General features: G+C 43.0%; 1 protein-coding gene across 5 annotated transcripts in view; it reads right to left on the bottom strand.

The window, feature by feature from the left end:
• COLQ (collagen like tail subunit of asymmetric acetylcholinesterase) overlaps positions 1–26,188 on the bottom strand; it is a 65,999-nt gene extending 39,811 nt beyond the window's left edge. For 4 of the 5 annotated variants that reach the window (XM_026649387.2, XM_026649388.2, XM_026649390.2 and 1 more), the window contains exon 1: positions 25,978–26,188. In XM_026649387.2, the coding sequence (XP_026505172.1) occupies positions 25,978–26,083 (106 nt within the window). In that variant the 5' untranslated portion in view covers positions 26,084–26,188. Of the gene's footprint in view, positions 1–15,575; positions 15,744–25,977 lie in introns of those variants that run through there. The other variant, XM_026649392.1, reaches the window with a different exon arrangement.

Below are 26,188 nucleotides of genomic sequence, written 5' to 3'. Positions count from 1 at the left end.
ATGCTGGGACACTGTATAGCTGGAGTTTCTGTCTTTTGGATGAGACTTGGATCTGAGAACTTGACCTCCCACAGTCCTTTAAAATACCAAAGCACTATTGGCAAGAGTCCAGGGGTCCCACGCTAGGCGCTGTGGCGGGTAGGTGATGGCAGAGGCTGCATTGGTGCAGAAAGTAACATGCACCTGAAGGCCTTCAATATACTGTTGATGCAGTAGTTCATCTCACAGTCTCTCTGAGTGCTTTCAAATATATATGCTGAAGAGAAAGGATGACGATGCTGAGACCAACAGGACTCCATCTGGAGGAGAAGCATCATGACATTCTGCAAGGAATGATTAGAGCCTGCAGATAGCTGTTCCACCCATTCCTGCTACGTGCTGTGTGTATGTCAGAGGTATCGTCGCTTGCAGAGGAAACATGCAGAATAAGTATGGAGGCCTGGTCTCTGCAAGGTCAGGAGCTGTTCTCCCATCTGAGCTCACTTTGCTCAGGAAGGAGCGGCTGGAAATGGGGGCAGCAGTGAGTACTTCGCAAGGTCATTGACGTCAAGGGTAGGTTTTGTCAGAACTGGCAGGACTATTGCATTGCCTTGGATGGCTTATGGAATGCCTTCTTTGAAGGAGCCAGTGATGATTTTGGATGTTCTTTACTTGCTTTCTCCAGACATAAAGCAGGACAGCCAGCCATCCCCGGGTGCTCCCAGGGTTAGATTGTTTGAAGTCCAGAATCCCCATAGCACTGAGCTCTACAGGCTTGTCCCCTCGGGCCCCAATCCACCCCCATCCCCAGGGCCAGGGAGGGCAGCACAATGCCACTTACATCAGCCCTACACTCCTCCTTTGGTTGGGGAATTCTCCTCTGACCCATTGTAGTCTCTTTATTAGCCCTGCAGGCCAATGTCGAGTGGCATATAGGAGCTGGAGTAGGGGCCAGAATCTATCCCTAGATTTCTACAGCTGCCAAATTTTTAGAGTTTAAATTAATTGTGGCTGAAAGTGTCTCCCCGGATTCTTCTGTAACAGTGAGCACCATGTGCAGATGTACTCACGTTAGATTCTATTCCTTACCTTTTGTATTTTAGTGTTAGTTCAAGCACTGCATTTGCCATAGACAAGGAGACAGATTATGTAAATAAATATTAATAAAATTGAACAGCAATATACTAACCCAGGACAGGAGAATTCAACCAGGTTTGAAAGAATATACATACAAAGAAATTACTAAGAGAACTAACATCTAAATAAATACCAAATTAAAATTAGTTGGACTTAGTAAACATAGCCCTATCTAAAAGCATTACCTGGGTTCTCATACACTCAGTTGCTCTCTTAGAGAACTGGACAACCTTCAGCCACCCATTAGAGGGACAACCACATCTTTTGTCAAAGCACCTAGGCCCAAATCCCCAAAGGTGCTTAGGCACCTAACTCCCATTGATTTCAGTAGGGGTTAGGCACATAATGCCTTTGAGGAGCTCAGCCTTAACCCTTAAATCCACTCACCAAACACTCAGGGCTTTCTACATGAAAAGTTTAGTGCACAGTAAACTAGGGTGGTGAATGTAAATGCACTAGCTACTCCGTACTAATACCCTTATTGTGCACTGAGTGCCCTTGGATGGTTAGCTTAATGCACTCCCTTAATGCACAAAGGCACTCTTAGGGTGCAGTAAACGCAATCACATGGGGAGTTTGTGTGGAGTAGCTAGTTCAGAGTACCTAGTGCGCACTAGCTACTGCAAGCTTTTTCCCCGTGTAGCTGAGCCCTGAGACTTTGCTTTCATTCCAAGGAAAGGTACCACCCAGGTTACTTCAAATGACATTTCTTCTCTTCCAGGGAAACTTCTTGAATCTGCATCTTACTAGTTCCCTTTGCCACTGGCATTCAGGCAGGAAACATTTTGTGCCACTAAACTTCTCAAAGTTTACAGTCCCGTCAGGGAATCTGCATGCATTCCTTCAATGGCTTCCATATCACATGTTCTCAGATTAACCAACTCAGCCTTGGAATTGAAAATCAAGTTGTGTTATTTCTGACTCATATATCATCACTAGTAATAAAGATTCTGCAACCAGAAGTTAGCTGATACTTTTATTGCTGGCCGATGGGTGGGGCACAATAGAATAATCTGGCTAACTCTTCCATAATTGTATTAATTCTTCAGGAGTAAGGGTAGGAGCTGAAGAGAAAAAGTCAAATGAAAAAGGGGCCAATTCAATTACATCACACGAAGGCACACAACTAAATATTGACAAATTTTATAAGTGCTTATACACAAATGCAAGAAATCTAAATACTAAAATGGGTGAACTTGAGTGCCTGGTATTTAATCCAGATATAATAGGCACCACAGAAACATGGTGGAACAATGATAATCAGTGGGGCCTGGTAATATCATGGCACAAAATATATAGGAATTACAGAGTAGGTCACACTAGTGGCAGAGTGGCACTGTATATAAAAGAAGGCATAGAGTCAAATATAGTAAAAAAATCTTAAATGTCTCAAACAGTGCCATCGAATCTCTATGGATAGAGATTTCATGCTTGAATAGTAAGAGTATAGCAATAGGAATATATTACTACTGATAACCTGACCAGGATGGTGACAGTGACTGTGAAATGCTCACAGAAATTAGAGATGCTACGAAAACAGAAAACCCAGTAACAATGGCGGATTTCTACTATCCCCATACTGACTGGAAATATGTCACCTCAGGATGAGATTCAGAGATAAAATTTCTAGACACCATTCATGTCAACTTCTTGGAGCAGCTAGTCCTGGAACACAGAAGGGGAGAGGCAATTTTTGATTTAGTCCTAAGTGGCACACAGGACCTGGTCCAAGAAATGAATACTGTTGAATGGCTCAGTAATAGCAATCATAATGTAATTAAATTTAACATCCTTGTAGAGGGGAAATTACCAAAGAAACCCACCCAGGGCCGTAGCAACAAAGAACGTGGCCCCCTCCGAACAGTGGCCCCCTCCGAACATATGTCCGGGCGGGGCCCCTTACAATGCAGAAACTGGAATGCGGTATTTATTTTGCCACTTTTAGGGGCCCCCTTCCTTGCGGGCCCCCCTCCGGTCGGAGGGTACGGAGGGCGCTCGCTACGCCTCTGAACCCACCACAGTAATATTTGACTTCAAAAAAGGGGACCACACAAAAATGAGGAGGCTAGTTAAACGGAAATTAAAAGGAACAGTCCCAAGAGTGAAATGCCTAGAAGCTCCATGGAAACTTTTTAAAAACCACCATAATAGAGACTCAAACTACATACACATTATAGACTACAATAAATAAATAAATAAACACACACACACAAAAAAGAGGACAAAAATGCCACTATGGCTAAACAACAGAGTAAAAGTGGCAATTAGACAAAAAGAAATCATTTAAAAATTAGAGAGACAAGGTGGATAAGGTAATATCTTGTATTGGGCCAACGTCTGTTATCTCACCCACCTTATCTCTCTAATATCTTGGGACTGACACAGCTACAACTACACTGCATATAATTTAAAAATTGGAAGTCAAATCCCACTGAGGAAAATAGAAAGATACATAAATTCTGGCAAGTCAAGTATAATTAGGCAGGCCAAAAAAGAATTTGAAGAGCAACTAGCAAAAGACCCAAAAACCAACAGCAATTTTTTTTTTTAAAATACATCAGAAGCAGGAAGCCTGCCAAACAATCAGAATGGCCACTGGATGACCGAGGTGCTAAAGGGGCACTCAAGAAAGACAAGGCCATTGCAGATGAGCAAAAGGAATTCTTTTCTTCACTACAAAGAGAGATTCCCATACCTGAGCCATTCTTTTTAGGTGACAAATCTGAAAAACTGTCCCAGATTGAGGTGTCAATAGAAGAGTTGTTGGAACAAATTGATAAACAGTAATAAGCCACCAGGGTCAGATGCTATGCACCCAAGTGTTCTAAAGGAACTCAAATATGAACTTGCAGAACTACTAACTGTGATATGTAACCTATCACTTTAATCAGCCTCTGCACCAGATGTCTGAAGAATAGCTAATGTAATGCCGATTTTTTAAAGAGGCTCCAGAGTTGATCCTAACTTCAAACTATAGTAAAGAATATATGAATATTTTGGGGAAGAGTCAACACGGCTTTTGTAAAGGGAAATCATGACTCACCAATCTATTAGAATTCTTTCAGGGTGTCAACAAACATGTGGACAAGGGAGATCCAGTGGATAGTGTACACTTGGACATTCAGAAAGCCTTTGAAAGGTCCCTCATCAAAAGCTCTTAAGCAAAGTAGGCAGTCATGGAATAAGAGGGAAGGTCCTCTCATGGATCAGTAACTGGTTAAAAGATAGGAAACAAAGGGTAGGAATAAATGGTCAGTTTTCACATGGGAGAGAGGTAAATAGGAGGGTAAATCAAGGATCTATACTGGGACCAGTGCCATTCAGCACATTCGTAAATGATCTGGAAAAGGGGGAAAACAGTGAGGCAGCAAAGTTTGCAGACAACACAAAATTACTGAAGATAGTTACGTCCAAAGCTGACTGCAAAGAGTTACAAAGGAATCTAACAAAACTGGGTGACTGTGCAACAAAATAGCAGATGAAATTCAATATTGATAATGCAAAGTAATGCGCATTGGAAAATGTAATCCCAATTATACATACAAAATGACAGGATCTAAATTAGCTGTTATCACTCAAGAAAGAGATCTTGAAGTGAGTGTGGATAGTTCTCTGAAAACATCTGCTCAATGTGCAGCATCAGTCAAAAAAAGCTAACAGAATGCTAGGAACCATTAGGAAAGGAATAGATAACAAGACAGAAAATATCATAATGCCATTATATAAACCCATGCTATGCTCCACAACTTGAAGACTACATACAGTTCTGATCGCCCCATCTCAAAAAAAGCTATATTACAATTGGAAAAAGTACAGAGAAGGGCAACAAAAATGATTAGGGTCATGGAACAGTTTCCATATGAGGCGAGATTCAAAAGACTGGGCCTGTTCAGCTTAGAAAAGAGACAACTAAGGGGGGACAAGACAGAGATCTGTAATATCATGAATGGTGTGGAGAAAATGAATTAGAAACCGTTATTTACTCCTTCACACATCCAATGAAATGAATAGGCAGCAGATTTAAAACAAACATAAAGAATTATTTATTCACACAACGCACAGTCAACCTGTGGAACTCATTACCAGGGGGTGTTGTGAGGGCCAAAGGTATAAGTGGGCTCAATAAAGAATTGGATAAGTTCGTAGAAGATAGGTCCCTCAGTGGCTATTAGCCAAGAGGGTCAGGGATGCAACACCATGCTCTGGGTGTCCCTAAACTTCTGACTGCCAGAAGCTGGATCTGGATAACATGGAATGGATCACTTGGTAAATTGCCCTGAGTCATTCATTCCCGCCGAAGCATCTGGCACCGGCCAATGTTAGAAGAGAGGGATTAATATAAAATTTCCAAATTAAATTCCTAGGAAAACGAATCTGACAGAAGTGTTGTAGATTAATTGCACCCCTAGCTGAAGCAGATAGCTGAGAGGTTACATTCTAGCACTTATTCACTGGATCAGGGACTGTGTCTGTCTCTTTATTCACATAAAATACCATTTAATGCAATTCCATACTCTTCACAAGGACTGGAATTTCATCATAGCATCACAACACACAAAAATTACATTTAAGAGTGTGTCTTAAATCAGTCAAAATCAGGACATTTTAATTCCAGATTGAAATCTGTTACATAATTCAGCTAAAAGCTGTTCCTAAAATAGGGGCTGCATATAACTCACATTGCACAGAAGAGTTTGGAAAGCCTGTAATTCTTACTGGGATGATATTCATCATTTGATTGTTTAAATCTAAAGCACTTGATTCTTCATTCGGATTGAGCTATGTAATGCACCTCCCACATATTTTGGGGCTGCCTGGGGGCTTGACATAAACTATAGCAGCCTGCCACAAGCTACGGCTGCTTTAATTTATGTCGAACTGCCCTTGTCTCTTAATGGTTGTTTCAGCAGCCATGAGGAGTCGGAATACAACAGGGTTGCTGCCATGCCACTTTCCTTTGGCTGAACCCTTGGCATGCCCCACGTTGAGGGCTGTGATGGGTTGGGGGGGAGGGGCGCGGCCTAGAGTCAGTGTATACTAGAATTCCCGGGTGGATATATCTATTTCCTTTACATCCCTTTTTCACCACCAGAGTAGTGTTGTCTTTGGGCAATGGAGAATGAGATCCTATGTCTAAATTACCACGAATATCTTTGTTTTTGTCATTTAAATCTAGGCTTTTACTTACTGTGCCATTTTCGAAGCATTGCACAGGGTTTTCGCCACATGACTCCTATTCAGAATCAGTTTGCTAATTCTTAATGACCATTATTTAATAAAACATGTATGAATTTCCTTCATCTTTATTTAACCTTAGCTTTACAGGCAAATTAGAAACGGTCTCCCCATAAAAAGTGTTAATATAAATAATTAAGAATGTTAGGCAGGAAGGTATTCTGGTATAGTTCTAGAGCACTTCTATTAGCATCTCCATTTAAATTGTAAGCTCTGGGTTCCATAGAGAGTCATCGACTTAAGGACTTGTCTGCACTGGGTTTTCCTGCATGTGTATAGTTACACCAAGGTAGCTGCACTGGTGCAAACCACTAGACTACGTACATATTGCATTGGTATAAAAAGTGATTTGCCCCAGTGGGTCTTGTCTATACTAGGAATTTCCACTGGTGTAAAAAAACACTTAAAGAGGCAATGTGGTTTAGTGGATAGTGCTCTTGTCTTGGAACCAGGGGACCTGGTTTCCATTCCTGACTTAGCCCCATCCTGCAGAGAGATCTTGTGCAAGTCACTCCCCTACCCGCACCTGGTGTCTGTATGCCATATTTGGGGTCAGGAAGGAAATTTTCCCTAGGTCAGTCTGGCAGAGACCTTGGGAAGTGGTTCATCTTCCTCTGTGGCACTGGGCACTTGCAGGTTTAAACTAGTGTAAATGGTGGATTCTCTGTAACTTGAAGTCTTTAAACAATGATTTGAGGACTTCAGTAACTCAGCCAGAGATTAGGGGTCTGTTACAGGAGTGGGGAGGGTGAGTGAGGTTCTGTAGCCTGCATTGTGCAGGAAATCAGACTAGATGATCATGATGGTCCCTTCTGACCTTAAAATCTATGAATCTGTCTTGCCTATTTAGACTATAAACTCTTTGGTGCAGGAACTGCCCCCCACTCTAGCTACAGCTACACTTGGCGCAGCAACTGTGATTCCCAGCTTATGTAGGCAGCTAGCTCCCACGGTGTCAGCATGCGAATACTAGTAGTGTAGTCCAGACAGCATGGGCAGCACAGATCAGTCATGTTGAGTACATACTCATGGGGTTCAGGCAGGTTCGTACTCAGCATGGCTAGCCCACGTCACCATGTATGGAAAAGTAGTTGAACATACAAGCACAGCCAAAACCCTGCAGTTTTAAAAAAACAGCACCTCTAGGAAATAGATTGAGCTGGAAGTGCATTCTGGGTACTGCCATGCAAATAATATTGAGCATTCTACTTTGCAGCAGGTTTGGAAATGTGAGAAAAATATCCTACATATTGAGAAGTGTAGAAAAAAAGAACATTAAACTGCCTCCACCCAGCATGATCTCCTTAAATTGGGTTTCTTTTTTAGATTCTTTCCAAGACTATTTGGTACACAAAAATATTGTAAATCTCAGCATTTGAGACAAGCTATTTGTACTCTGCATGCCATGTGTACTGAATAATAAATAAAACCACGGTTTTGCTACATCCAGCTCTGTGCATGCCACAAGTACTAAACTTGACACAAATGTACTAACAAAAGCCCGCTTCATGGGAAATAAAGAAGCATCCCAGTTGCTTACAGCCGGTCAATCTGATCCCATGCAACCAACAAAGGCTGCAGTGGCTTGATTTTCAGATTCAAGGTTGAGTTTAAGTTGCTGACAGTTGGAAAAATAGCTTTTTTACTTTCAAATGGAGCAATTTTGAATAGGAGTTTATTTGGGGGGTGGGGAGAACATATCAGCAAAGCAACTTAGCACATGCTGAAGTTTAAGCTTGTGTGTAGTCCCATTGACTTTGTGTTTCTCCCATCCTCCACATTGACCCGTCGGAGCAGGACCTCATGAAAGGATATAACAGCTGCATATTCCCCTGTACTCCAGGAGAGCTCTCAGTGATCCTCCTGTGGTAGGATGGCAGCACTAGGCTGTCCCCAACAGCACACTCTAGCCCATATTGTTTTGTTATCACAGAAGAATATATTTATCCTAGTACTTTAGAACTATAGTATGGATTTTGCAGTATGGAAATACTCTGCAAATGGACAAGCCCTGAACCCATTGAAGCTGATGGTAAAATTCCCATTGGTTTCAAATCCTGGCAGCCTGGGCACTCTTTTTCACCCAATCAAAATACATCATCCAGATTTTCCTCTCTCTGCTGTTTTTCATCCTACCAGTTTAGGGCCTGATACAATTCCCACTGACATTAATGGGGATTGGATCAGTCCCTTAGCCTCAGTACTGCAATGCACAAAGAGGTTCCCTGAAGCAATGTGATTCCGAAAATGTTTTCAGTAGCTACCCAACAAGCAGGTCAGCAGGTGTTTTACTTACTCCACATTGTCTCAGTCACAGGTCTGGATTTGTCAGTTAAGCTAGAAAAACACTTCTGGAATATAGTTATCCAGGGACGGAATCCAGGTACTGTTGGACTCAACCGATGCCAGATTATATCCCACATTTTGGCTGTAAAGACACTCTGGGCACAAGATCGAAAATAAAAACCACATTTCACTGATCTTGCTTCCAATCACTTTTCTTAACAAGGCTATTTTTACAAGCTGTTCACTTTCACCAGCAAGAGCTGCAGAAGGTTTTTATTTACTTAAGAGATTTGAACATTTATTACATTGCATCTGTAGATAGAGTTAATTTACTATATATTTTTCAGAGTTCCCACCAAAACATTGTTTCAGCTGAGTTTAGAGACGGGCAATTCAACCTCAGAAAGAATCCATAGTTAAGAACCTTTTAGAATTTCTTAGGTTGTAGTATTTGAACCTCAGCAGAAGATTTTATTCTATTTGGGAGAAGGACCAATATTTTTATCTTTGATCAAAAGAAACAAAAACCAGTGTCGTATTAAAAAGGGTGAAGTGCTTCTTGTAGACTTTAGATTTCAAAGTACCAAAGGCTTGGTGGTTCTATACATTTTTCTGAATTCTCCTGTCTCTAGCTTAGTCACAATACAACAAAATATAAACAAACATATTCTGCCATAGGTTACTTTGAATACAGCCTCTCTTGCATAGGTGTAACAGATGGTAGAATTTGGATTTTTAATATTGCAGACTGTCATAGTGTCCCTAATTCCAGGATTGTGGCACATCTGGGATAAGTATGCAAAAGCATCACTAAAATGACTCCTGAATAAAGAGTTCCCATTGACTTGTCTTCAGTGACAGTTGGATCAGGCCTTAAGACCATATCCTGTATTGCTGCACTAGCGGCCTGATTCAAAGCTCCTTGAAATCAGCAGGATAGGCCCTTATTAAGCACTAACAGATGTGCATCAACATTTACATTTTAAGGTGGGACTGTTGCTGTTTATTACAACACTTTATTGTAAATACTTCTATTTAAAAGAATACCAGTTATTTTCTATTCCTGGAAATAAAAGTTAGATTACATATTTTTTTATTAGTAATATTCTTTAAATCCATTTCAAGTGAACAGGCAGCAATTGGAGCAAATTGCATAATACTACAGGTACCTTATAACCATACATAATAAGATAGTAATGCTAAATATCATTATAGGCTACATTCTGACCCCGTTATTCTTGCTTAATAGTACCTTGTTCCATGATTGATCCCACTGATTTCAGTGGGACTACTCATGTTTTATAATACAGTTTAGACTTGCCTGTGTAGATGGGTATAGCATGTGCTGGTCAACCCAACAATGTTATAAATACACAGGTGACCAAATGTCCCGATTTTATAGGGACAGTCCTGATATTTGGGGCTTTTTCTTATATAGGCACCTATTACCCCCCACCCCCGTCCTGATTTTTCACACTTTCTATCTGGTCACTCTATACTGTGAAGCACTTTGGGAAAGCTTTGATCTGATTGTGCAAAAACACCATGTACTGCTGAGTTTGGTCGAAAAACTCCCATTGGTTTGTTTCAGTGGAACAGGATCAGTCTTGAATTAGAAAGCGTTTATAATTTTTCACCTAAATTATTGTTAGGGTCTGGGTTATTCTTATATCCAAATCAAGGACATGAACACTATTTAGTCCTATGCATGTATTTTGTGTGTAGCAGCTGCTTCAAAATAAAAAATATGTTAAAACTGCTGCAGCATTTAATTTTCCTTTGGCATGTTGCCTATTTCAGCTAGGGGTTGGAAAATCCCCATCTGAGACAGGGTCCAAACTATACCCTTAGTTCTGCCCATATGCCCGCACAGAGTCCCTCTGGAGTAGGATCCCGGTGCAGGGTCAGGATCCATATGGACATACAGATGGATAACCATTGAAAATCCACTGAAGTCAATGGAGATACATCAGCATAATACTGGTTTCAGCTCAGAATCGGGCTCTCCATTTTTCACTGCTGAAAATTATCTGATTGATAAAAACCAATTATAGTTTAAGTTCAAAAAAGGATAGGCTAGCTTGTTTAACCAGATTTCCAGACAAAGTGATACCACGGAAAAAATATTTAACATGTTTCTCTTCCATTACGTGCAACCACTCTCACCTTCATCCCGGGCTAGAATCACAGCAGCTGTCTAAACGCTTGTCTTCCTAATATCTGACTTGATGGCTTGCCCAAATTCTGACTGACAGACTCTGCCAGGCGGAGAGAGGCCTCTAGTCACTGACACTCCATCACAGGTGCGTTTCCCACTTGGCTGTTGGTCAAAACTAACCATAAACAACAAGCTGGGCAGGCCAGTTTCTTAATGAGTATGTGCTCACTCTCCAGAAAGTGAAACTTTCTGCTGCTTTGCTTTCATTCATTCAGCCTCCTCTTACCCTCCCCGCAAGGACACCACCACTCTGTACGCAACAGTCTTCAGGTATATATTTATGATTTTTTGAGTGAAAACATCTGTGGCCAAGGAATTATCCCCTTTTTAAATGATGATTTAATGGGGGCCTTTTGACAGCTCTTGCAACAGCTCTATTGACAGAACAGAGCAGGTATGAGCACCACTCTCTTCTCATTCAACCCCCTTTTCAAAACCCACAACCCCTCAAAAGAAGTGAGTCAGCAATGACATCAGTAGATGTATTTGCTTTTTAGAAAATCTAGTTCATCATGACCTATGTGTGACACTGGCAAAGTGCAATGTGTCCCCTCATGTACAGCTGATCAACTGAAGATAGCTGCTTGGTACTGCTCCCAGCTAGCAGACTTAGTCTTTTAGCTCAGGGGTAGCAAACTGTGCTTTGGAGCTAGAAGTCCTCAGTTCAATCCCCTCTCATGGCACAACTAGGGTATCAGTACATGCACGTGGTGCCCAATCAATGTACCTCAGTCCCCACCTTTTGGAGTACGAGAATTTGTCTCTCTAGTCCAGTGGTTCTCAACCTGCAGGCCATTTGTGGCCCAATCAGCACACAGCTGCAGCCCATCTGACATCCGCGGGGAAGGCCATACAAATAGTATATATATATTGTGTGGATGTGGCCCACTAACACATAGAGAGCTGCATATGTGGCCCACACTGATAAATAGGTTGAGAACCACTCCTCTAGTCCCATTCAATACTTGGCTCAGAACTGCCAAAAGCGGGGCCGGCTCCAGGCACCAGCCAACCAAGCACGTGCTTGGGGCGGCACCTTAGAAGGGGCGGCCAATGTTAGGGTAGCGGGGGGCGCTCGCGGTGTTGTTGGGTTTTTTTGTTAGTTTGTTTCGGCTGGGCAGCACGGGGGGTGTTTCGGCGGTGCGGTGCTGGGGGGGGTTTCAGCGGCGTGGCGCTGTGGGGGTTGGGCGGCGCGGGGTTGGGGGGGGGGGCGGGGGGGGGGGGATGTTACGGTGGGGCGGCGCTCTTCTTTTTTGCCTGGGGTGGCAAAAAAGTTAGAGCCGCCCCTGGCCAAAACAGTTCCAAGGTCTGCCAATTGTGTTGGTAGGTCACTTGATGTGGACTTGCATTCGCTGGGAACTGGTGTTTAACCAAGAATGTGTTTCCATAGACTATCAAACAACCATCAGCTGGAAATGATTTTTGGGCTATTTCTGTTAGCCAGTGGTAGCAACTTCTACAACAGCATAAGAGGTGGGCAACACTCCCTACTCCAACCCCCCAATCCCAGCCTTAGGGACACCGGAAATGGAAGGAGAAACTACCCGGAGCCTGCTAAATTTCCCAGGGAAGGAAAGATCATCTGCATTCAAAGACATCAGAGCTGTATGTCAGAGAGAGAAGTGTTGTATGCTGTCCCCTCAGATTCCATGTGTAAGGAAGGCTCTGAGATGAGGGACCAAAGGGAAGAGAGTGTTTGCATGGATTGGCCCAGAGTTCATGTGTACATGAAACTCCAAGCAAAGTTGAAGGCATGGAACAACTCTGACCATGGATGTGCAGCACCCATCTTTTTAGCACCCTTCATCTGAAGAGCTGTAGGCACTTAACAGACATTGATGAATGAAGTCACACAGGTAGGTAACTATTATCCCCAGTTTACTGAATGGGAAACTGAGGTATAGAGAGGCTAAACAATTTGCCCTCAAATCACAAAATGAATCAGTTACAAAATCAGGAATAGAACCAGGCCTCCTGAGTCACCAGCCCCTGTTTTAATCGCTTTATAAACCAGGCTCTAAAACTCAGCAGCTTGACATCACAATACAAAGTTACAGAGAGTGTAATTGTTAAAACCAATACTCAACACAATCCCTGCTAAAGCCTGCAATTCTAAAGGCCAATGCATTAAGGCTTCTGTATCAGCCCGACAAGAGCTCTGTATGCAGTGCCATATTGTACAATCCCATCATATTTTATCTGTGAGATTAGTAACAATAACACAGTGGAACACCAGCACTGTGCTTCTGCAATTGCAAGAGCAAGATGGATCAAAAGTACCTGACTTTCATGTTATTCCCCCAGCATGTTCAAACAACCCCAGGCAATCTCCATGTGAATCCAGGTGCTGCTGTACTCTCAAAAAGCTTTCTGAGACTAATTTGAATTCCAATTTCATTCCTGGTGTGTCTTCACTGACTTCAATAGAGTCACAGCAGGGATAATTTTGTCTCCCTGGCTCTTACAGAAAATAAAACCCATATCAATGTAGCGCATAAACCTGTATTTCTGAAACTTTATCATTAGAAATCCATTCCTCCGTTTGAAGAAAACTGAAATGGAATCCATGGCTTCTTTAGGTCAATCAGCCCTCTCTGTATATGGGGACACCCTCCCATATGTACGCACGCACGCGCGCGCACACGCACACACACACACACACACACACACACACACACACACACACACACAGGCGCCGACTCTGTGGGTGCTGCAGGGCTGGAGCACCCACGGGGAAAAATTAGCGGGTGCTCTGCACCCACAGGCAGCCAAGCTCCTCCCGCCTTCCCTCCTCCCCCCCTCCCGAGCGTGCCGTATCCCCGCTCCTCCCCCTTCCTCCCAGCACTTCCCACCCCCATGCCACCTAACAGCTGTTTGGCAGCGCTTAGGACTTTCCAGGAGGGTGGGGGAGGAGCGGGGATGTGGCGCGCTCAGGGGAGGAGGTGGAGAAGAGGCATGGCAGGGGCGGGGATTTGGGGGAAGGGGGTGGAATGGGGGCAGGGAGGGGGCAGGGCTGGGGTGGGAAAAGGTGGGGCGGGGCGAGGACTTTGGGGAAGGGGGTGGAATTGGGGCAGGGCGAGAGCGGTGCAGGGGCAGGGCTGTGGGGGGGGGGGTGTTGAGCACTCACGGGGCAGAGGGGAAGTCGGCGCCTATGCACACACGCGCACACACACACACACTGGATATGTCTATACTGTACATTCTTTTCAGCAGCATGTAGAGTATGTACACTACCTATCCCTCAGTAAGGGTATAAATAGCAGTGTAGACACTGAGACACTGCTTAGGTGAGTGAAGACACACCTGAACCCTGTGGCTATGTGCTCGAGAATGTACCCTACACAGCGCTCTACTTGCCCAAATGGTGCCTCCCAGGGAAAGGCTCCGCCAGGCAGGGGACAGAGGGAAAGGCTCCAGCAGCTCCGTGCTGCCAAGCCTTTCTCCACTGCCTCCCCCTGCCTGAGCCTTTCACTGACACAGGTAGCTATACACCGAGTGTGGACGCAGCCTGCTTTTCACTGTGGCATGTAGCAACACACACCCTACATGCAGCCACAAGAGACGTGCAGTGTAAATGTAGCCACCATATGCACGTAGTTTTTCACACACTCGTTGCCCACTCCATTTCTCTCCTGCTAGCCTCCAGTTGCTGAGGAAAATAATAGGCAGCCCCTCTGCCCCCCACTCATCAGCAGTGTTGGAAGCACTCTAAAAGTGTGTGTGTGGGGGGCACAGGCGTCCAAACTGGGGCTACACCCCCCATGCTTTGCTGCCCCCTGAGACTCTGCCCCCTCACCACCCATTCCCCCGATACTCGCTCCCTCCCACTGCCCCTTCTCCCCGAGGCCCCACCCTAGCACTGTCCCTTCCTCCAAAACCTTGCCCTGCACCATTCCTTCCCCCCCCCCAAGACTTGCCCTCACACCTGCCCCTTCCCCCACTCTCGTGCCACCTCTTCCCCCCAAGACCCTGCCCACCTCGCTCACTCTTCTCCATCCCTTCCCCACATCACTCACCCTCACGGCCAGTTAAAAGTGGGAGGGCCATGGCCCCTGACCCCTCCTGTTCCGGCACCTCTGCCACTCATCCCTCTCCATCTTCTCAGCCCCCTTCCACACCCTTCTGACCATTACTCTCTCATACACCCAAGGCTCATCTGCCTTGGCCTCTCTTGGGTGAGGGGAAATGATCCCTGGGAGGAGGGGGAAGGGTATCTCCCTGAAGAAAAAGAGAAGTGGGGTTCCAGCTCGAGTTTGTTTTCTTTCCCTCCCCAACGACCATGATTAAAGCTCTTCCCCACTCCTCTCCTGCCCACAGAGGGAGGGCCTTGGTGGGTTAGTAAAATAGCTCATGTTATAACACTGTAAGATGCTGCAAGTTGGCACTGGTGCCTCTACATATTTCTGTCTCTTCCAAGTTTGACCCCACTGGGCTTACTCAAATGTAGGGGATAGCTCCTGGTTAGTAGGGAGCAGCGCAAGAGAAGGATGTGGACTCATCAGAAAAGGAGACACATGCACCTCCTGCTGCTGATCATTGTCAAGCAAAGCAGCATTAATGCCAGCAGGGAATTGTGGGCTTCCTGCTTAACGCAAGCCTGGGATAACATCACCATCTGCACCCCAACAGCGGCCCACGTGCTCACAATTTGTTGTGGCACTGCTCAAAGAGAGCTCACTGCCTTCTCTGTGCCTGTGACCTGCTACACAAACAAAATTACCTTTAGATTCCTCTTCTGAGGCCAGAGTTCAGTTCCCGCCGAGTGCACCTGCCAGGAGCTGCCCCAGATAACAGTCAGACACCAGTTCAGTTTGACTAAAATCAAAGGAGTTTGTATTTGAAACCTTACAAAAGGGAGCAGAAGTCCTAAAATACACATCATGTTAAATTCAGAGGTGACCTATAGGGGGTGTAAATTAGACTTCAATAGGTGGAATTAAGTGGATGCAAATTGGTCTATGTTGGTGCTGAGGAGCTGGAAGATAGCACAGAAAGGGAGTGACCTACTTTAACTTAAACCTTCTTACATCCTCCTAGTACCTGCTTTTCCTGATGCTCCCTTCTTTTCCAGGTCATTCACATGGAATTACACAATTTTAGGCTCCCTAAGACTAATGGGCCAAAATAACGAGTGATGTGTAGGAGGGTGCACATTGATAAGTGTTGGGAGAGGCTTAGTTAGTCTGCACTACAAAGTTTTGCTGGCATAGCTATGTCGGTTAGGAGAGTGGGGGGAAAACCACCCACCTGTAGTTTATACAGCAATGTTGGCAAAACCCCCAGTGTGCAGTTCTGCCCACAGAAAAACTTCTGTCAGCATATGCTGCATCTGCACTGGAGGCTCTGCCAGCACAGCTATACTAGTATTAACTATACTGGCAGAGCATTTGTAGTGTAGATAAGCCCTAAGATGATGCAACATACTTGCTGAGGAAGCTTAGACTGACCTGTGAATTGGGCCTTTCTGTACTACATGAATACTACACAGTGCATTGCTAGCACTAGCTTGCAGGAGCTCTTTACAAACAATGTCAGCCATTTAGTATTTAACAATATTTGTATTTTCTGTTTTCGCTGTTACAATTTCCAATGCATGTTGTTTGGTGTTTTGGGTTTTTTTTATCCATGATGGACCTGATCCATCTGTTGTTACAGACTGAGTTGGTAGGGGACTAGTAGCTGGGCATTTTGAATGGAAAGTTCTCCCTGTTCTCTCAAGTGTAGCAGGAAAAATACACACAACAGACTACAGTAAGTACTGGTTGATAGTGGTTCCAACTCAAAGAATTCCAGTCCCACATCCTCCCAGCAGGGACCACACTCCAGGGTCTCCTTTGGCCAGGGAGTCTCCCCTCTCTCTTACCCAAACAGTGCATGAGATGGTGCCCCAAATGTCGAGTTCTTGGCAGACTCCCCTGCACTTTACCACACAGGAACAGACTCCCCATGGTCAGGTTGAGACCCATTTGGTCTGGCCGCCCCTCTGTCTGGATAGACAAGCAGCAAGGTCAAATCTGAGTGCCACTGAGACCCGATGTGCTTGGTTGCAGTGCTTGAATGCCAGTCACTGAAATTTGGCTCAACCTCCCTCCATCTGTACGGGGGTGTGTGTCAAATTTCAGTGATGTTGGGAGCACTCGGCCAGAGCAAGGTTTTGGACCGCTCCAGCAACAGCCATACTGATTTAGTACAAGACCACTGCTTAAAAGTGGTTGGGCATGTCTCCCCAGACCCACAGTTATGGAACTTACAACCAGTGCAAAAAGCTGTGGGTGGGTGGGGGCATTCGTGCCCTCTCTCCCCCAAATGGGGATACCACATTACAAATACCCTTGGAGAATGATGTGTGTCTCTATCTGGACCCAGTGGTACTAAGAGAGGAAAGGGGCTCTCACAACCTGCAGTACTGATAGCTCTGTGATTGTTAGTTAGGCATTGCACTATACCACAACTGCCTGTAATGTATTCCTGTGTATCTAGAGACGAAAGGGCAGGGGTCTATATGTGGTACAGCTAAAAATGCTTGGGATGAAGGCAACATTATTTCACACCCATGCCTGGGAGTAAATTGTGTGGTAATTAAGTCTGAACTAAAGGAAAGCGTTATTCAGAAAACTGTAGAAGTTTGAGATGGAAAAGATTTATTTAGGTCATCTAAACAACCCTCTTGCCAGGATGGATAGACAGATATGACAAAGCTGGTTTTACCCTTTGAGACAAAGGACAAAACTTATGTCCTCAAGGCTTGGTCCCAATTTTCATATTAAAAAAGAAGTGAATAACTGAGAAAAGTTCAGTATAGTATTAGCACAAGAAATATACACCATTGGCAACAATCTTGCTTTGGTAAAGGGCGCGTGGGGGACACACACCCACAATGCCTTTTTTATATAGTAGTTCTATGAATACTTCATATACCTAAATATTCCATCTGTTCTAAATATTTCCATCTGAGGAAAGAGTGCCCTATCACTGACATTGTGCCTTATCACTGAGATTATGGCCCAGAGACCTGGGTTCCAGTCCTGCTTTGCCACAGGCTTCCTGTCTGACCATTGGCAAGTCACCGTGCCTGTTTAGGCCCCTGCTCCCCATCCGAAAACTGGGGATAAGAATACTTCCTTACCTCACAAGGATTTTGTGAGTCTAAATGAATTAAAGGTTATGAGGTGTTTAGATGTTATGGCGATGAAGATAGAGAGACAAGGGAACTTTCCCTCCCTGCAGGTTGAATAATATTAAACAACACTGAATTTCTGTTAAAAAAAGGCCTCCCCTTTCTACAAGGGAGGTGGCATTTTAAAGCCCATAGAAAGGGAACATTTATATAAATGCAGTTTACTTGGCCATTAAATCCCATGGTTATTATTTTCATGAGGTGTTTGAACAGGAGCTTTCTCCTTCACCAACCAGGCTCATCTTCTATTCCTTTGTTTGCAATGTCACAACTTGTTACTGTGCGATTACTGTGGAAATTCAAAATTATGTCTTCACTGTTTCATCCAGTAAGAGAAGAGATGCTGGGAGGGAAAATTCCTTATTTAAAGAAAATTCCTTATTTAAATAAAATATCTCTGCTAATCAGCAAATATGGCATGAATTTATGAAACACAATGGGAATTGAGTTGATGCCTTAATTCTCTCCTCTCATGGATGTATCTCTTGAAATATTTTCCCTTTTGTGTTCAGTAGTCTTTAGCAAACCGATTTTATTGGCAGAAAAAAACACTTTGTAGTCTAAAGAACAAAGCAAAGGTAAGGGGGAAGAGGATATACTGTTGTTACCCCTTTTGACCTGAGTGGTTAGCCAACATTCTTGCAGGTTGTTTCCAGCTGGAGGAAGAAACTGAGATAGAGAGTCAGCTGTTTCTTTGATGCAATCCTGTTCATTTCTAAAGAATGTACACAGTCCTGTTTCCCTGAACAATCAAACTGCAGGAGGCAGTTTCTTTGCTAATAGCTCCAAGCCTTTTTCTAGCCAACATGCTGCCCAAAAGCTCTCTCTCTCTCTCAAGCGCTTCTCTGGTTGTTTCTGGTGCTTCTGTGCCACCTTCTGTTTGCATTTGTGGTGTTTCTGCTGCCTCTTTCCACACATATGCAGTTCCCTCAAACAATGCCCAGCCCCCTACATTTACACTAAACCTCTAGTAAAACCTTTCTGCCCACATAGCTCAGTTTCAGACCAACCTGGCACGTGGTCTGTGTTTTGGGTGGTGGCTCTTATTGTTTAGCTATCTAGTCCATAAAGGAACTTAATTGTTTTTTACATTTATCCTGAATTAAGGGCAACTGTTACACTCACCAGTTCAATGAGGTTTCACCCAACCCCCAGCATAACACTTTGTTCCTTTTCACTGAAAAATACATCATCTAAAAGTATTCATTTGTCATCACTGTAACTCGGAGCAAGCAAAAATAATGGTAGCAACAACATCAATAACGCTGCATTTTATAATCTTTTTGTATCCCTTTAAATCAGCGTAATCTATCATGTTCATTTTATAGGACTGGGTATCAATATTCTTAGAAGCCCACAAAGAAAATTAAATCATACTACAAATTTGTGTTGGGCATAAAGGGAGGTTTTGATCAGATTAACCATCCAAATATTTTGTCTCCTCCTCTTTTTCCCCCACTTTGTGACTCTCCAGGATTCTACGTGGCTTCCTTTCTCGCGATACAATCCTCAGGAACCTTCAGGCTGGGTCCCTAGGAGAGGGACGGAGGACTTAGCGTGTAAGCTCGTTGGGGCAGGAACTGTCTTTTTGTTTTACAATGCCTAGCACAATGGGGTTCTTGTCCATGACTGGAGCTCCTAGGCACTATGGTAACACGAATGATAAACAAACAATAATAATAAGGATCTTTAACTGATCTGAACCTGGAAGGAGGTTTGTTTCACTGTGGTTCTTACAACCATTAACCCTACTAAAAATGAGTGTGAAATTTGTTATTAGAATTCATTAATAGATTTACTTCATTCCTCTATTGTACAGCAGAGTCACTCAGATGCCATGGTGATGGGCGTAGTGCAAGGACTTAAAATAAAACGTTGGGAAAAAATGATAAAACAACTGAGCCAAACTATATCTTTAGAAGGCAATGCTACAGGACCCTCTGACAATATTAAATAGCCCTGCTGCCTCCAGTAGGGTTTAATTACCTGCCCTCTTCCCCCCATGGTTTTATTGCCATGTTGCTACACTGACACGTGGAACCATGGTCTCATGTCTGGGCATGCTGTAATATTATTCCCTGAAGCATTTCCTCTAGAAATGATGTTTCAGCACCAGGAAAACAGACTGGCTGGTGCTGACATGACATTTCCAGTACTTCTAGGAACTACAATGCACTCTTGCACCAGGTTGGTGGGGATCTGTGGGGCAGCAGGGTGGACAGGGGAGAGGGTTTTCCTTTTTAATCTCTATCTTTCTTTTTTAAAAATTGATCCAAGTTGTCATTCCTTCCCAAAATATTTTGCATAATCAAGAATGTTTTTTCCTATGTTGTTTATCTCTGCTTCCTAGTTACCACCTCGTGACCTGATAACCTCTTTATTTGTGACCTGTTGCCATGGAAAGATATGTGAGGACATAAATAAAAGGCCACAAGTTTTCAAACATATCTGGAAAATAGCCAGATGTATTTTTACAACTATAGGAAAGACTCATCACGCAAGAATGGGCTCACTATTAAATGATTAGTTTTATACTTTGCAGGGCTGGTGTTGAAACCTGTTCTTTAAACAAGTAGTCACCTCTTGTTGCCAGATACAGATAATTAGCTTGGAATGCAGGTAGGGTGACCAGATGTCCTGATTTTATGGGGACAGCCTGATATTTGGGAATTTTTCTTATATAGGCACCTATTACCCCCACACCCTCTGTCCCGATTTATCATACTTGCTATTTGGTCACCCTAGATGCAGGCTTATAGTGACTGAATGCAATGGGAAAGTGCAAGACCATTACAATATTTGGGAATTCAAATTGTGAAATGTTCGGTTTCCCCTTTTTCCCCAGCTGTGAGATTTCTACTGTCAAACACAGAACTTTGCTTTTCCCTTAGAAGATTATTGTCTCAAATGCAGATATAGTCAGAGCAATCTCTTCTTGTTATTTCATTTCCCATTGATAAACTTTTTTCTACTGTTGGACCCCTTAGCAAGCAATTACCAACACATGGGTAAACAGTGTGAGTAAGGGGTTCACAATCTGATCCCATGTTAGGGAACGGGAGAACAATTTCCTGCATTAAGGCCCCAGTCCTGCACTGAGCTTTGTGTGGATGGGTCCCTACCCCTTGCACAGGGTTATTTTGACTTCAAGGGTATCTGGCTATACACAGCTTCTTGTAAGATCAGGGCCTAAATTAGCACCCCACTTGAAAATGGTCAAATGGAATTTGAAAATGCTTAACTTAAAGTTACATTTGACTTTGGGAAAATATGAGTTCTGGTCCAATGGATAAATGCATTTGCATAAATATTTTTTCCAATTAAGCCTAGATGCAGGAGAAGAATTACTTCCAATAAAGAACATGTAATGACTGGGTAGTACAAACATCCATCTAACTGGAAACATATTTTAAATTAATTTAAATCACTGTTTTTCCAGGGGAAAATTAACTAGAGTAAGGTCATTACCAGGATCTTTTAGCTGAACTTTCCCCACTGAATTTTTAGATTAAAAGGAAACTCAGATCTGAACCACCTCTCAGTTAGGTTTTCTAAAACCAAACCCCAGCCTCCATGGGCCAACTCTAGTTTAAAATAAGGATAGAAATTATGTGACATCCAAAACAGGCTTGTGAAACCCAAACCACCACTGCGTTCCCCACCCTTATTCCTAGATGTTCGCTTTCCTTTAAGGCTGTGGCTCAGCCCCTTTGTTCTCAGCATACAATTCAGTGATCTTATAGACAATTTTTTTAAATTAAGGATGAAATCCTGACCCTATTGAAGTCAATGTGAGTTTTGCCAGTGACTTCAGTAAGGCCAGGATTTCACCCAGAGAGTTTTTAAACCATTATTTGGAGGAATTCTGACTACATCATCCATTAGGAGCTTTTTTCTACACAGTATCAAACAAATATTTGTAGTTATTGCAAGGGCTTATTGAAAGAGGGCGTGGTGAGGTTTATATGAAATATTTCATACCCAGTAAGACAGTTGTGATGGTTGCCATGGAGAGTTCCAATGTATTACACTGAGATTATTTCTGTAATCTCACTGGGCTAGGAACTATCTTGTAATTATTTAGGTGTACAGTGCCTACACAGTGAAGTCTGGATCCTTGGTGGGGGCCTTCATGTGCTACCACAATAATAATAATGTCAGTTTTTAAAAACAGACCAACTTCATTCACCCCGAGCAGAGGTTCACTAGAACTAGAATTGCAATTTTGTACCTTGCAATCATTGACATTAGAGATTGGCCCAAGATGTGACATTTGTCTCTGTTGTGATAATTTGGCCTACAAATTTACCCTAATTGTGACTTCAACTGTAAAAAGTGAGTGCAAGTTCATAAGATGTCACAATAACCTGTAACAACCAATATTGATGGGAAAGGTATGAAAAAGAGACAAAGACTGAACTAATCCAAACAAAAAGGCCTACAGACATCACTCAAGGACTGTGTTTAAGATCATGTCTGGTAAACAAGAGAAGTGTGGAACCAGAAATCAGTGAGCCAAAATTGGTATGTTGGAAACTAGGCCTAATTGGTGGACAAAATAATGAGGGGATGGGTTATTCCATCCATCACTCTCTTTGTGGGTCTTTAAAGAAAGACTTAGGGGAGAAAAAATGGCTAGTGGAGCGAGCTTCACCATCATGACTGCCATGCCCACCATCACCTGCACCACCAGGCCTGCTCCTGAGAAATGTCCTGACCAGACCTGGCCAGAGAGAGGCCCCAGATGACATTGCCACTTCTACCGTCTCCAGCTGAATCCCAAACACCAACTGGGGTGAAATGGGATTAGACTTTTAACTACAGCTAACAGCTCCAGCCCATCTCAGCTAACTGCTTCTCAGCAACTGATTTATTACCAGCTTTGGAACCATCTCAGAGACTGTCAAATAAGGGATTTTTCCTTCAAAAACTCTTTCCAGCTAAAGGGAAAGGGAACAAGGACTATGGTTGAAAGCCGTATTTAATACTTTACATGTCAAATGCTTTAACTGTTTCTCCTTCTTTTCTGTATCTTTAATAAAAGGTTAAAAGGATGTTTAATGGTGTGTTTACCATGGCACTAAGCAGGCTGAGGTCTCTGTATGCCAAACCCTAAACCTCGTTTAACACTGGATAGTGACTAGGTTATGGCTAACATCACTGGGCCCCTATATTCCATTTAAATGTAGGGAACAGAACACACCCTTTTCTGAGACTTTTACTAGAAGACCTGGGCTGGTTGGTGCAGGGAAGGGGAACAGAGACACTGCCTGATATAGCCTCTGCTCTGGGGATCCTGTTGGCCAGGATTCCTTGTAGGCAAGCCAGAGGGGATGCACCATGGAAAATATTTTGCTGCTCCTCTGAACTCCTAGAAGCAAAGTCTGTTTCCACCTGTGAACAGCCAGTACTCTCTGTTGACAGCTAGCCAGTTTCAGAGCTATAGGGCGCTGACCATGCTCCTTTTAGGACATCATGTATGGTCCGGCAGATTAGTCTGTCACTCTCAAGCGCTATATGCTGTCCCCACTTATTCCCATAGCCATATGCTCCATGGGCAGGGCTCAGCCCTATATGTGTGGCAATGTTCACGTGAAACAGGTGAATAGCACTTTTGACTCTGAATTTTCTTGTGAATGCTGATTTTCCATCTCAGACTTCACGCTGTTGCAGTTTTACAGACTCAGCAGTTTCAGTATCCCCATTGCTGGCACAAACTCACCCCTTCTGCACCAATGGAACAATGTGAGGAAAATGCGATGAGGTTTTCCTACCCCATGGCCTCTCCAACAGGCCTTTCCAATAGAGAAGTTAAACCCACCTCAACTGGTTGGTTGGTTTGTTAACCAGCTGTGTAAGTTGCCTTTCTAGCAGAAAAAAAAAACGTGTTGCTTTAATGAAAATAATTTAATGAGAAAGGCCAGAACTATGACCTGAACTTCTCATTCTTTTGATTAAAATTTAGTGTATCAAGAGAGATTTTAAGCATTTAGATAAACAAAATAATTTCTCAGGGCTAATAACATGTATACTAAATAACAGTCCAATATGATTTGGCATATATAAAATATGAATAGGGGGCTTATGATATAAAAAGTAGCTCAACATTAACATTTTCCTTATGGAAAAATCATACGCAGTTGAATAGAAATAATAAGATTTCTATAGGTTTAGGAACCATTACATAGAATTTAACTGAAAATTATTTGCCTCCCTACAGAATTCTATAGGATGTTTAAAAAAAAAAAACCTACACAAAGGATATAAATGATCTTTTAAATGTTGCAGTTTTTAAGAGTAAACTGCCATAGAAGCCAGTTATATTTCTATAGAACCTTATTGGTTCTATCCCTATCAAGTGCTACAGGACTTTCCCAAAGGGTTTCCTCCATTATATTTGTTGCCAGCAAAATATTAATCCATGAATGATGATATGTTTTATGAATGAGAAGTTCAAACCATAGGAGCTAAATAGGTGCCATGGACTGACAGGATAGTTCTGCTTTTAAATCTGTCTGACAAAAACAAAGAAAGAAAGAAATTGGATCCCAAGTGAAAAAATGAATATGGTAGTTTTAGTCTGATCCCTAAAGGGACATTTGTTCAAATCTCACCAACTCCCATCTCTGACCGGCAGTTCCTGCTAAGGAGAGATTTCCATGTGGAATATCCAAACAGATCAAGACTAAAGTGCACGGATATTGGCAGAGCTGTGAGAAGAAGCTTTACAGCGCCTGCCTCAAGCAAATGCAATTCGTTTCTCATTTAAACTAACAGCAGATTTTTAAAGAATAAAAAAACCTAAAGGAAATCACCCAGGCAGTTAATATTGTGTGGCTAAGAAGTCTATTACCATGCACTTCCTTCTTAGTCACTGTTCCCTCTTAAATGTTTTGACTATACTCTATCTGTTCTTTTATTGCACCAGTGAGATTTAAAATAAATAGGAGACAGTGTATCTTCAAAAGTGATTTTATCTGCAGTTTTTAAATATGCACCTTTTGGGTAATTTTCATTGTGTTAGGAACAGAGATGGAATCTTGGGATCCAGCCAAGCTCAAGCTGCAAAACCGGGATCTGGTTTTAAACAGACCCAAATTTAGGGCTGGCTGAATCCAATCTTTTAGTAGGGGCTCATCTCTTTTCACACATTCATTATAGCGGGAAAGAGAGAAAAAAGATAGACACTTGCCATATAAAGATGAAACTAAAGCAACTCAAAGAAGAGCCATAATCATAGTTCTCCTCAACTTTCCCCTCACCTTCTAGTGGGCAAAGGAAAGCCTAGCTGATTATAACTGTAAAACCTATTAAACGGGATTTCCAGTGCCCTGGCTCCGCTGACAATTAATCTGTTTTGCCTTTTGCCTGTCAGGGTTTTTCCATGCAGTGGGCTCTTGTTTGCTATGAATGTCATCTGAGTATTTGTTAGTGTCATAGCCAGAGCCAGATGATGTTTATTCTACTAACATCCAGTTAGAGTCCAGCAGCATTGGACGAGGTCAGGGATATATTTATAGAAGCAGCTATACATCAGGACTCATTTTCTTTCCCTTGCACTAATCTACCTAAGCTCATCCAAAATAGAAAGAAACATACAGACATGCAACTAATATACTCATTGGGCTGGATCCTCACCTGGTGTAAATTGGTGTAGCACCATAGAAGTCAATGGAGCCACATTGATTTACATCAGCTGAGGCTCTGGTTTATTATTATGAACAGGGAACGCAATCATAACAATTTTTTAAAAAACCCACGGTGTGTGGCAAAACAGGTTTGCAGTGAAAAATTACCAGCCACCTATTCTGGGAACTGCTACATGTGCAATCAAGTACTGTTCTTCCCACCCCCTCAGTTGCTAGCACATGTGAAAGTTGGGCTGGATAGGAAAGATCCAGTCAATAAAAGAAACAAAAAGACTTAAAGCAACATCATCATTTACCTGAGGAAACGGGGAAGACGCTGTCGATGAACGAAGTGTGAGATAGAACAAAGCAGAAAAAAAGCTGAAGATAAAATCCCAAAGCTATTAAGCTGAGGACGACCATGCTGGCTACACTCTGTAAAATTCCAACTTCGAGATGCAGGTCTGCTTTGGGGATCTCTCTCTCTCTCTCTACACTGTCTTCTCTGTCTATGTCTGTCTTGCTTGC

The sequence above is a fragment of the Terrapene carolina genome, unplaced genomic scaffold (genome assembly GCF_002925995.2).
Source record: "Terrapene carolina triunguis isolate 2854851 unplaced genomic scaffold, T_m_triunguis-2.0 Scaffold84, whole genome shotgun sequence".
Classification (NCBI taxonomy): domain Eukaryota; kingdom Metazoa; phylum Chordata; order Testudines; family Emydidae; genus Terrapene; species Terrapene triunguis.
Note: the sequence above shows the minus strand (reverse complement) of the source record. Positions and strands in the feature narration are given on the sequence as shown.